General features: G+C 31.8%; 1 protein-coding gene across 1 annotated transcript; it reads right to left on the bottom strand.

The window, feature by feature from the left end:
* Positions 1–2,214: 2,214 nt before the first annotated feature.
* On the bottom strand, positions 2,215–3,745 carry LOC135122856 (ninjurin-A-like). Its single transcript, XM_064047313.1, has 2 exons — positions 2,809–3,745; positions 2,215–2,514 (listed from the first exon to the last, which is right to left on the bottom strand). Exons 1-2 carry the CDS (start codon positions 3,325–3,327, stop codon positions 2,347–2,349), a joined length of 687 nt encoding a protein of 228 aa, XP_063903383.1. The 5' UTR covers positions 3,328–3,745; the 3' UTR covers positions 2,215–2,346.
* Positions 3,746–12,796: the final 9,051 nt, after the last annotated feature.

The raw sequence follows: 12,796 nt of genomic DNA, 5'->3' as shown, positions 1-12,796 counted from the left end.
TAGATACAGACACCAGACAAACAGACAGACAGACAGACAGAAAGGCAAGGCCTACTTTTTCATCCTCTAGGGGTCATTAAACGTTAAAAAAAAGAGAAATTAAAAAAGTCGATAAATTGAAGAATCGAAAATTGAATCGAGAAATCGAAAAATCAAAAAATCTAAAAATTGAAATATTGAAAAATCGAAAAATTTGAAGAATCGAACAACTGAATTCGTAAAACTGAAATATCGGAAAATCGATAAATCGAAATATAAAAAATCGAGAAATCGAAAATTCGAAAAATCGAGAATTTGAAGAATCAACAAATTGAAAAATCCTCAAACTAAAATGCCGAAAATAGAGAAATCAAAAAATCCAAAAGCGAGAAGTCAAAAAATCGAAAGGGAGATATCGAAACATCAAAAAAGGGAAAAAACATCTAAACATTTGAAAACTTGAAAATTGAAAACTGAAGTACTAAAAAACCCAAAAATCGAAATATATAAAATTTAAACAAAACGAAAAACTAGAAAGTCGAAAAATTGAAAAAACGAAAAACTGAAAAATCGAGTAATCAAAACATCAAAAAATCGAGATATTGAAAAATTTCAAAATTGAAAAATGCTAAAACCGAAACATCGACAACTTGAGAAATCGAAAAACTGAGAAGTTGAGAAATGGAAAAGTCAAAAAATGAAAAAGTCGAAAAGTCGAAAAATTAAAGAATCGATTTATAGAAAAATTGAGAAAAGGAAAAATCGAAAATTTCGAAAGGCCAAAAATTTATTCGACAAAATTTTGAGATAACGTCATCAATTTTTTGGGAGGGGATAAACGAATAAATTTTGTTTAACGATTTACCATAATTTCGTTAATCTTAAAATATTGATAAGATTTCAGAGTAATCGGTTTTACAGTTTCAAAGTTATATTGCCAAATATTGTTATTCAGTTATGAATTTTTTCCAAAAATTTTAGATATCTGGGGTGCAAATTCGACATGGATTTACACACCATAAGTACAGGAGTATCTTATTTTATCAAATTTAAAAAAAAACTGTTTATTATAAATTTTGGAGATGACATCATCCGATTTAGTTAACCATCTATATGATCTTCCTATCATACATACAAAATGTGACAACAATCGGTTCAGTAGTTTTGGAGATTACTTGCCTAATAAAAATAGATACAGACACCAGACAGACAGACAGAAACGCAAGACCTACTTTTTCGTACTCCAGGGGTCATTAAACGTCGAGAAATCATGAAAGTAGCCATTCGTCGGATGGTCCCTACAAAATACTTCCTTAAATTACCTTCTGGAAGTAAAAATTTGAAAATAGAGGCAAAAAAAACAAAAACTGAGAATAAAAAAACAAAAGAGGTGCCAAAAACGCGCTATAAAATGCGTTTAAACGAAAAAGGTGACAATAAAAATTACACAAAAAAAAAATCGCTACAAAAAAATCTCTAGCAAACTTTGAAATTATGTTGACGACGACGGACTTCTTATTCAGTTTGACAGTTATGATGAATTAAAATCCTCATATATGGCCACATGTAGGAACTTTTCGGTTAAATAACTGTCAAGTAAAGTGTCAAATAGCTGCCAACGTTATTATTTTAAAAATAAATGTCATGCCTACTGGAAGACTTGTTTTCATATGGTACTTTAAAAGTGGAGATTTCAAAATTTTGAAATGAAATCACATCGATGTAGAAACTAAATTTGGTTGACGGCCATCTGTACGATATTTTTAAGAGCACACAACCAGAAGTCCAAAGCAATCAGCTCCGTAATTTCGGAAATTATTACTTAATTTATTGAAACAGGGGACCGACATTTTCGAATTGTACAAGCCATAAAACGTAAAGGAAATGGGAAGAGCTACAGTAAGTAACAGATGAGTAAAAAGTCTCATGGTACAGTTCAACGATTTTGTTATAACTAAATACTGAACTTTACATTGAAAAAAAAAAGTTCAAAGTATGTCAGTATATAATACTTCTACTTCACATAACAAAACATTGAATCACTAAATGTTTGCATAAAATGCACTAAGCATAGTTATTACTTCAAGGCTATTAGCAACACATGTGTAATAATAACTTTGTACATGCAATGGCCGCTGTTTAGACATGGTGTAATTTATTATTATAACTGTGTCTCTTCTCAACAGTGCACTGATGTTGATTATTAAAAAAAAAAAAAAAATAAAAACCAACACATAAACGTTGCCATGTTTATTAATTCTAAAGTACTTATTACAAATAAGTTAACGAATTTACACCCTAAGTTCGTACAAAACGTAATATCACAGTATAAAATTAAGGTCACTTAATCCTAAAAAGCAGACATTTTTATCCAACTGGGGGCGGATTTGCAACACCAAACGCAGATACAAACACATTGATGACGGTCACAAGAAATATTCCTATAACTGTGTAGTTGTTGGCCCTATTTGCTTGCTGCATTTCATGTTTTACGTTATACATGGAGTTCCACAAAAGCGTAATCCCGACAGCAACCTGAAACAAATATTTATCTTGAATAAGTTCAGCGGTTGGCAGTTCTGATAACTCTTCATCATCAAAAACATGAAACCGCAAAAACTTCCTTTGTGATATCTACGACTAAGAACAACAATTTCTGGAATTAATCACATGACAGATGCTTATTAATGATATTGCGTTATAGAAAGCTGAACGAGCGGTCGTAATTTTAGCAACTAATTTTTTAATTATTATTTACATTTAAGTACATTCCTACGAGGTCGTACGCATTTGACTTTCGCTTGAAAAAATATGTTGTTATGGACTTACTTGACAAATTAAGCTGAACGAGATTAAAATCGCACTGGGGTAAAAGTACGGATGCCTGTCTCTACATTCCATAACGTATCGCAACTGATTCGCATTAGCTGAGAACAACGCCAAATCCATCATCCCTTTCGCCATGGTTTTCTTATGCTGATAGAAGTTAATGTCGGGTATTTCTCCCCCGCCCAAAACGGATTCAACAAAACTAGGTCGCACATCCGGAGTTTTATTCCCGTTGATACCTTCACGACCATCGTCGCCTTCCTTTTTTGTCGCAATGTCTATTTCTGTGTCTCTTTCATTTTTGGCGAAGTCATCTCCCAGTCCCTTTTCACTGTCTGTCTTGACCCTTTTTTCTTTTGCCACTTCTTCCTCGTTACTTTTGTTATCAGCCGTTTCGCGTCCAGACTGATTGGGCACTTCTTCGTTTTTCTCCACTTGGGACATTTTGACTCCTGAATCCGAATTTAACGTTTCGTTTTGTTTTGGAGTTCGTTGAGTTAGTTGTTGATTGGACGACATGACTGCGGCCACTTTGCGAATAAAAACAAAAACAACACAGTAACACCAGCACTGTTTTCTAGCTTAGACCGAGCGCTGAAATGAATGAACTCGCTTGACGCTACCGCTAAAATAAAAGTAGAATCGACGGGAAATACGGAATAGCCAACACGCCAACGAGTTAATTTGTTATTATGATTCACGTGCCGCGCGGACTCGCTGTTGGTGACTATGTTAGCATAGGATCAAGAATTCAAGGTTTTAAAATGACGAAAAGAGGCAACGTTACTTAAATTTGCTAGATTTATGATAAACAGTAATAAATTGCTCTATTAAATGTGTCAAACGTAGTTTTTCCCCTGGCTTGGATGTATTCTACATAAGAGAGAACAGTAAGTCATAGTTAAGGAGGCGTACTCGGTCCAGCCCACTATTTAAACGATGATTAAGAATAATCAAGAATATAAAGTTTTAGATGCAATCTTGAAATGAGTACAGCAGAATGTGGATTCAATTATATAGACAATTTATGAATTAAAGTTAAACGCAACCTTTCTAGAAAAAATAATAATCGATATTTTTTGAGGTGACATACATTTATTTTATTGGTATATATTTTAGAACAAGGTGAAAGCAACATACGCTCGTCGTAAGGCCTGTCCCATTTTTTTCCACTTAACTGGGTAATTCCATGAATATCATAATATTACTTAACACCGGATGACTAGGTATTAATGATCGAAGCAAATTTTTATGTTGGCAATTTTGAATTATTATAGTCATCAATTTTCACATGATCATGTCTAACAAATGTGCTGATTGGTTGAGACGGTAGCAGCTGTCATAGATGTCACTTTGACAGTTAAGTATCAAAAAATCTTACATAGGTTGCCAACCTGTCAAAAGAATTATAAACATTAATAGGAACTGGGTATTAATCCAAAATATACCACAGTATCCTTCATAACGTTTATATAAAATGATCGTTGCCTTATCAATCTTTTCAAGTATTTAACAATATGAAAAAAGTTGTCGAATGTTTTTAGACCAAACTGTCCTCGTCGTTGAAGTGTAATCAATGAATCCAGTTTTTTAGAAAAGACGATATAGAAAGTATTAAGAAAAAAGTGACCCATGAATTGAACGCGACCGCTTACAGAACGTTTCTCGTATCTTAGATAAAATATTGGTATACCGTTTTACTTTTTTTGCGAAAACTGGGTGTCTAGGTTGAAAGGCGAATTCGTAAAATACAAATACAGGAAAGAGTTATGTTATTCTATAAAATTTAAATAACATTTACCATGCACATTTTGAGATGATGTCATCAAATTCTTGGTGAGGATGATTAGATAAATTTTAGTCAGTGGTGTACGATATTACGATATTCCTAACGAGCTTGTAAAATTTGACAAAAATCGGATCGATAGTTTTGGAGATTAAAGTAGCCATTCGCCGGATGGGTCCTATTACAATATTTCCTTAGTTTACGTTCGGAAAGCAAAAACAGATTGTAGAATAATATAAGCATAAAATTAATAAATATGCTCCTAATTGTTAAAATTGTGTGAAGAAAATGTGGCAAACTGGCAAATGTGCAAACAATTTTATCTACTACGACTTTTATTTGCTAGGTGCTATATTAAGATAGCAACGATTTATATTGAGAGAGATTAAAAACACAATCAAAGATAGGCATGGATTTTTGAAGTTTGTCTTTGATCGTCGCATTCTCAACTCAAACTTTCAAATTGATGGTAATCTCAAATCTGACTAGTCAAGTCTTAAAAAATCAATGGCTGTGTTTGATGGTGAATTTTTATAAAATGGTTGTTAACGCAGTAGGCGATGATTGTGCAAACCCACCTTTAGACTTAATTATAAGAAGTATAGTTTCCCCAGTTCTAATTCAGTTTATTCATTGTGTAAAAGTTAACTTGCTTAACAATAGATTACTACTATCGATAGTTAGTTAAGAAAGTTAACTTTTACACATCATAAAACCGAACTAGAACTGGGGAAACAATAACCAAGATGTCAATTTTATCAGTCAGGTTATAATTTTAAAAAACCGCAAAGAAAGAAGTTCGTGACAACGGCAAACTGCTTCAGATTCCCTTTCATTTAAAAACGATATTGCTTTTATTACGTATTGCCTTTTTTTCTTAATATGTGTAGTCATCTTTTCACAACAAGAGACTTAAAACACGTCTAAAATGGTAAATTTGTATAGGGAAATATCGATTTTGTAATCACGCTCCGCCCCTCGGTTTGACAACGAATGAAAAATTCATTACGGTTGAGGTCGAGACGGATAAGTGGAGCTTCTCTTTTGGTTTTCTTTTTTAATTAATACATTGAAAGTTTTCTTTGTATAACAAGATTAATTACGAACATATTTCACATGGTAATTTATGGTAGAAAAATAAGGATTTTATAATTGAGCTCCGCCCCTCGGCTTACGACGAATAAAAAAAAATCATCAATATTGAGATAGGGTGGGTGGGCGGGGCTTATATTTTGCGTTTTTTTTCTTAACATACATAGCCATCTTTTCATAACAAGAAACTTAAAACATGGCGAACCCTTTTGCAAAATCGATATTTTCTTACACAAATTTTTTAAACATGTTTTAAGTTTCATGTTGTGAAAATGAGTCTACACATATTATAACAAAAAGGCAAAATGTAAAACCCGCCCACCCGCCCTTTCTCAATTGTGATGATTTTTTTTTATTCGCCATGAACCAAGGGGTCGGAGCTTAACTGCAAAATAATTATTTCTTTACAAGTAATTAAAAACATAATAAAAATTTCTAAAATAAGCAAATTCAGAACAACGTAGATTACACTAGGTACGGATTGATACACGTGTTTCTGAGAAGACAGTTGAAATGTCAAAAGAGTATTTCATAATTTTAAAATTATTATACCTGATATTATTAACATTATTTAGAATTTTCACAGCCATCTGCATGGACAATCATTTTGAAATAAATACTCGTAATATATATACAGCGTGATCAACAGGTAAGTACTGTTTCAGTTGATATCAATGAATTTTGCTTAAAATTGGTAAACTTGTCACTCTACCTTACTTCTAGTTGTCAAAACTAACATAGTTGACAGTGACATTTAATTTATGTAAGTTTAGTTATTAGGTACTTTTATTGATTTTTATTAAAATGTCATAACTAAGCTTTCTTGAGCGCTTAAAAATGACATAGAGTCACGCATTTCAATCAGGTTTGGCAATAGTAGGACAAGAAAATTTTCTCAGAATTGATTAATTCTATCGCCAACTCAAACAGTACTATATTTTGTTTTCTCTCAATGCAATTTTAATGTGTATAATAGGGAATAATCTACTTTGTACCCTTTAAGCATAGAGGTAGAATGGCTTTAAGTGAAATGAAACAAATAATTTCTTATGTTGCTAAAGAAGTAAAGATATTTCTACCTACAAGATTTTATCTCCGAGATCAATTTTTACTTGTTTTGTTTTGTGATAGAATATATTTGACGAATGGCTAATTTTATGTTTTCTCGACATTAAATAGATACGAAAAAGTAGATCTCCCAGTTGACTCCGTCATCTTCTATCGGCGGCGATTTTATTAGACAGATAATCTCCAAAACTACTGGACTGATGTAACATTTTTGATGTGTAGTATATTAAGGATTTCTTGGTCGCTTCAAGGAAAAATTTGATAAGCATCTCAAAATTAATTTTATAAGAAATTTTACTTAAAAAACATAGCGCACGGTATTGTTCTTTTTTTGATAATTTTTCTCAGAAACTGAATATTTTTAACTAATAGTGCTCCAGAGGTGAAGGCAGCGCAGTCAAAATAACTTTTCAACTGTCATAGTTAAATATTTATTTATTAAGTTACAAGGTTCAAAAAAAGCAATGTCATATAGCTGTACAAAAAAAAATAATATTTTTGAAAAATCAGCTGTCTTGGAAATTATCTGTCTGTTAAAATCGCCAACAGACTACAAACAGAAGGAAATGGGAGACCTATTTTTTATACTTTAGGAGTCTTGAAACGTCGAGAAAACGTTAAAGCAGTCGTCCGCCGAATGTACCTCTTCTTTTACTTGGTTTCAAAAACCTTTTCGGATTCTTGGTTACTATTAATTAACATACTATTATACTTTTTTGAAATTCTGTATCTATGATTATTATTATTTACAATAATAATTGCAACATGCGCAGCTGTGACAAATTATGAAAACAAGGTTTGGTTTTTGTGCATTCCGTACAACAGATGACATTTAAAAGTTCAGAACAAAATTATTTTGTTATTTACTGGGAGATACCATGAGAATTCACAAGTAAGTGAGTAATGTTTTTGGTTGCCTCATCAGTCATCACAAAAATGAAGGTACCTATATATCATGTTATTCTTGCTAGACCAACATCAAACCTGGACCGCGAGATAATACAAAACCACAACTAAACTGCTACAAAGACCAAAGAAACAGCAAATTATTATTAGTCAACAAACAAACACGTATTCCAAATTTCATAAATAGGAAGATATAGGTACACTGACCGGCAAAAAAACCGGCCACCCTGAAAAATTTCGCAAAACCACTTTAAAAATTATTAATTTAACTAGTAATCGTTATTTTATTAAAGGACCATTCACAATTGACACATGATGTACAAATTAGCAAAAAAAAAGAAGACAAATAAACGCAGCATTAAATTTAATTTAACAAAATATCAGAAACAGACCAAATACGATATTTTCTAAAAAAAAAAAAACAATAAAGGAGGCTGTTGTTGTAAACAGTGTTTTTCATCATTTGATTATACGTTTGGCAATTAATAAACGTTTTCACGTGAAAATAATTCCGCTAACTCTTACAGACGTCTCTCAAATTGTCGCTCTGTTTCTGTTATTTTGTTAAATTAAATTTAATTCTGAGTTTACTTGTCTTCTTTTTTTTCCTAATTTATACACCATGTGTCAATAGTGAATGGTTCTTTAATAAAATAACGATCACTAGTTAAATTAATAATTTTTATCTACAACTGCTTTATAAAGGCCTTATTACACAACTCATTCGGCACTGTTTGAGTTGAGTAATAAACCCTCTTATTCCACTAGTGGTGTAATAGAAAGATTACACCACTAGTGGTGTAATGAAGGTCTCCACTTCTTAGTTGAATTTTATTAACATGTAAATTACAACAAATTACATTGATTAATTCTTAACTTATTTGTTATACACGTCGATAATACATTCCTTACGATTACTGATATTAATACCAGATGAAATGAAATTATTTGTATCTTTGTCCATAATGCTTAGGTTTTGTTAACAAAATGTTTGTTACAGCTCCAGTATTTAAGATTTCTCTTCTACCAATGCTTGAATCTCGGTTGTAGCTACTGGCCGTACTTGTTCTGGCTCCAGGATCACCTCCAAGAATATCAGAAGCGGTCTTTTTCTTGTTTTCAATCGAAGTGTCGATATAACCTTCACAACCTTCACATACAGCCCAAAGGCTGCTGCATTTATAACTTTTCGACAAATCTTCAAAAAATGGCAACAGCACCTTCTATCTTGCTTCATGATTTATTTTCTTGGATGCACACCAGTCAGTGAACCGTTTTTCGTATTTAGTTTTTGATTTATCAGGGAACAATGAAGACACTAGGTTTGTAGCAGCTTCTTCTGTTTCGAAAGGCAAGCTTTCTGCTTCAGAATCACTCATTTCTCGATTGAACAACATTTTTTTTCTAAAAACTGACGCGTTGTTTACAACAAATTTGAGCGGTTGTCATAACACTGCAAAAATTCTCTTGATTCTTGATTTTTAATTAATAAAAAAATTTAATCGGCTTTTTTTCTTTTTCATTTTTGGGCAGTTGTAGATAAAGTTTTGTATTTCATACGTGGGCTAGAGCATATTACAGCAACTCGTGTGATTACAGATGACTCGGTCTAACGACCTCGTCTTCTGCAATCTTCACACTCGTAGTGCTGTAATAATGGCACTATCCCACTAATAAGATAAATAACTATTAAAGTTTGGTTTTGCAAAATTTTTCAGGGTGGGCGGTTTTTTTGCCCGTCAGTGTATCTTAGATAGGTATATTATAGTTAATAGGTATACATGTATGTATAATTGTATAGGTGTCAATCCCAAAGATTACAACGATATGTAACTTACTTATCATCAAACTATATGTCAATTTTTATGTTATAAATAATTAAAGTCGTGCCAGTAGGTAGCATGAATTTCGGATGTCAATGTAACAAGTACAAGTGAAAGTCTTTAAGACTATTTATACACAAAATAAAATAAGACAAAAATTTCAGAAAAGGGTTCCGCCGCGTAAGCTACATTTTGGAAAACGTTTATGTGGCACTGCCAAAGTTGTTATTTAACTGATGTATTCTTTTAACGAAACATTATCGTTTTAACCATATTTTAAATGAGTATATGATTAGATGTGGTCGTGTAATTTCCGCAGCCTTCAAAATTATATTGCCGTATTAATTTTGCTATTCCCAAGTGCCAGCCCTAACTTTTGTGTGTAGTCTTTCTTGGACAATTCAGTTTTTCATTATTATTTTATTAATATTTTTTTAAGAGATAATAAAAATAGAGTTGAAGGGAATAGAAATTAGATCATAACATCAATAGCGTTAACCAAAATTTTTCAAACTCATTTTTAGATTGCAAAAAATTAAAATATAATTTGATTTGTTTTTGTCAAAATAAACTATTGAATACATGTTGAATTTAATCCACATTTTGTAGATATCTACCTAACGGACTGCAGTTAAAATACAATATTTTTGAAACCTTGTAAAAGTTATTCTACATAAATGATTTTTGTGGAGAACCTTTGCACTTTCGACGTTTTTTCCTAATATTACTAATGGTGAAGAAACGTACCTTATGATCTAAAAAATCTTCTAGTTGCCATGAAATTTAGTTTTGAAGTAATGATTTTTTGGCCCTTTATTTGATATTTATTTCACCGTAACTGTCGAACTAAACAATAAGCATCTTGGTATTACTGACATAATTTGTTAACATGAAGTTTCAAAGCTACCTAGAGCCCTTTTTTCGATCAGAAATTCTTAACTTAGGAATAAAATTCCATTTTTCAGCCCCAGACAACTAAGAAAAGTACTGCAATAGTCAATTTGGCGAACACACAATTTCATATTTTGTTCATACAGACTTCCTATGGGCGAATTTTTAGATAAGTATTTAAATTTGAGTTAGTTATTAAGTGAAGTTTCAAAAATTTATTTAAGGTGTTGATTTTTTTTAATCTTTCAAAACACGCTAACGACAAAAGAAAATACACAATGTGACAATATTTGCATATTTAATCTATGATTAAAGCAAAAATTTGTACACGATAATGTGTTATGAAGAAGCTGCTTTGTCTTCTCTCATCTCGTAAATACTCTTAACAATGAAAAAACCACACTAAATTCCACTGAGTTGCAAAAAGTACCGCTTCCATTAGTTGGTCCGAGAAATTAGCACTTTAGTCATAACTTAAACATACATGCACTCTTAATTGGTATGAAAATTACCTACATTAAAAAATGTGATATACCCACACAAAATAAACATAAAGCAATATCAGATATGCAAAAAAATAAAAACCTGATTCCCATTCCGAGACAGCATTTTTCATTATATAAATATTTTTACAATGTTTGTTAAGAGCAGGCGACAAGAAAGTTGTTAATGTGTAGGTACAGAGGTCAACAAATGTTCGTTCCAAATATATGCTTAAACGATTATAAAAATGTAGCAATTTAATAGCCCATTAAAATGTTTTCATTATCAAAGTGCATCTCATTATTTGAAAGCCAAATTCTGATTAATAACACTGACTTCGGCTTTGATAAATTTCCAGATCTTTATTCCTAGAAACGTTCTAAATTTTAATTGGCCATTTAACTCAAACATCTTAGAAAACGAGCAATAAACTAACATTTAAGAACTGTCTTCCGACTATCATTATGTATTTAGTGCAAATGCATAAAACCCAGACGACTGATTTCCCGTCTGCTAATTCAATTCCATTTCAAACCACCAAAGTAGGAAAACCCCGGAAATTTCAAACATTCCGAGAATCTTTCTCCATTTCGCTCGAATCCACTTCTGCACACTGTTTACTTGTGGGTGACAACAGATTCGCTATTATTACGTCAGAAAAAGTTTTTTAAATTTTGTACGTAACAAACGACCTTGTTTGAAATTTTGAGATGGGTTATTGGACTTTTATTTTTATTATTTGCGTACTATCTATTAATGTCAAAAAAGAGAATTGCACACCTGTTGTGAAATTAATTAGGTTCTTAGAAATTTGAGTCCTACATGTCTTCACTTTCCCGGGATTTCCCAAGAATGAGCGCCTCATTAAGTCCCGTTACAAGGTAGTGATTAATGTTTTACCGTGTAATTGTGCCCAATGAATTGGCATTAGTTCAGTACAACTACTGGACTTTCACGTGAATCCATAAATAGCAGAATCTAATGAAGTACGCTTTGTTATTTGTTTTTCTCCACAGCACATTTGTGATGTTTATTTATAAATTTCTTTGAAAACTGTCTACCGACCATTGTTAGCGCGTAAAAAACGACATTACGCAAGCAATTCGATTAAATGTTAAAAATCGCAACACGTCTTTTATGAGCTAGTTTTTGGAAAAAAAAATCAAAAATACTGTCACAGTTATGAAGTCATCAAGAGTTTTTAGTAACAACTGTTTTATTTTTGTACTTAAAAAAACAATAAAATATTTAGTACCGTCTTGTAAACTTTTGGAAGTTAAATAAAGCAAATGCTACGAGAAAACATTATTTTAATCCTTCGAACGTCTTCAACACATTTTACTTCCTAAGCATTAACACTATTTTTCCATTCTTTGTTGCTTAATTGCTTCCAAATATTTAAAAATCATATACCCAGAGTAAAAAAGTTGGGTTTTGCCAGCTCTTATTTTCTATGGATTATCTTTCACATGTTCTGGACACCCAGCATAGATTAAATACAACAAGGTTGAATACTTCTGCAAATTGTTAAATCAATACACATTTTAAAAAACCATTAAGTAAACATTATGACTTTTTCCATTTAATCGATTCTTTTGTTAGCCATACTTCATTTTGTGCACTTAAATTTACTTTCTAAAGACGTTGACAATGACAAAAGTAGTGTGAACCCTAAGGGCACTACGTTAAAAGTATAAAAATGCATTAACGCACAATTTAGCCCGCATTCCTTCAAAATTAAACACACAAAATGGTAAGTGTATTTATATTTAATCAATGTAAGTTTCTAACTTTTAGTGAATATTCTAGAAAACAACACTTTTAACCCTTCTTTTAACTATAAGCTCCGCAAATGTAGCTTTTGCTGGAATAATTTTGCGTTCTTACCCGTATCCACCCCCAGTAGAACCCGCAACGGTACGAATAACAACCACAGCAC

The sequence above is a fragment of the Zophobas morio genome, unplaced genomic scaffold (assembly GCF_036711695.1).
Source record: "Zophobas morio isolate AGI-343-1 ecotype UQ-CSIRO unplaced genomic scaffold, CSIRO_AGI_Zmor_V1 ptg000005l, whole genome shotgun sequence".
Classification (NCBI taxonomy): domain Eukaryota; kingdom Metazoa; phylum Arthropoda; class Insecta; order Coleoptera; family Tenebrionidae; genus Zophobas; species Zophobas morio.
The sequence above is the reverse complement of the archived record's forward strand: the minus strand, read 5'-3'. Positions and strand labels throughout refer to the sequence as shown.

Excerpts from the sequence above, each read along its gene's own strand:
- LOC135122856 (XM_064047313.1), bottom strand. The coding sequence starts at position 3,327 with ATGTCGTCCAATCAACAACTAACTCAACGAACTCCAAAACAAAACGAA. Across the intron at positions 2,515-2,808 it reads CGTTCAGCTTAATTTGTCAA|GTTGCTGTCGGGATTACGCT; the intron begins GTAAGTCCATAA and ends TATTTGTTTCAG.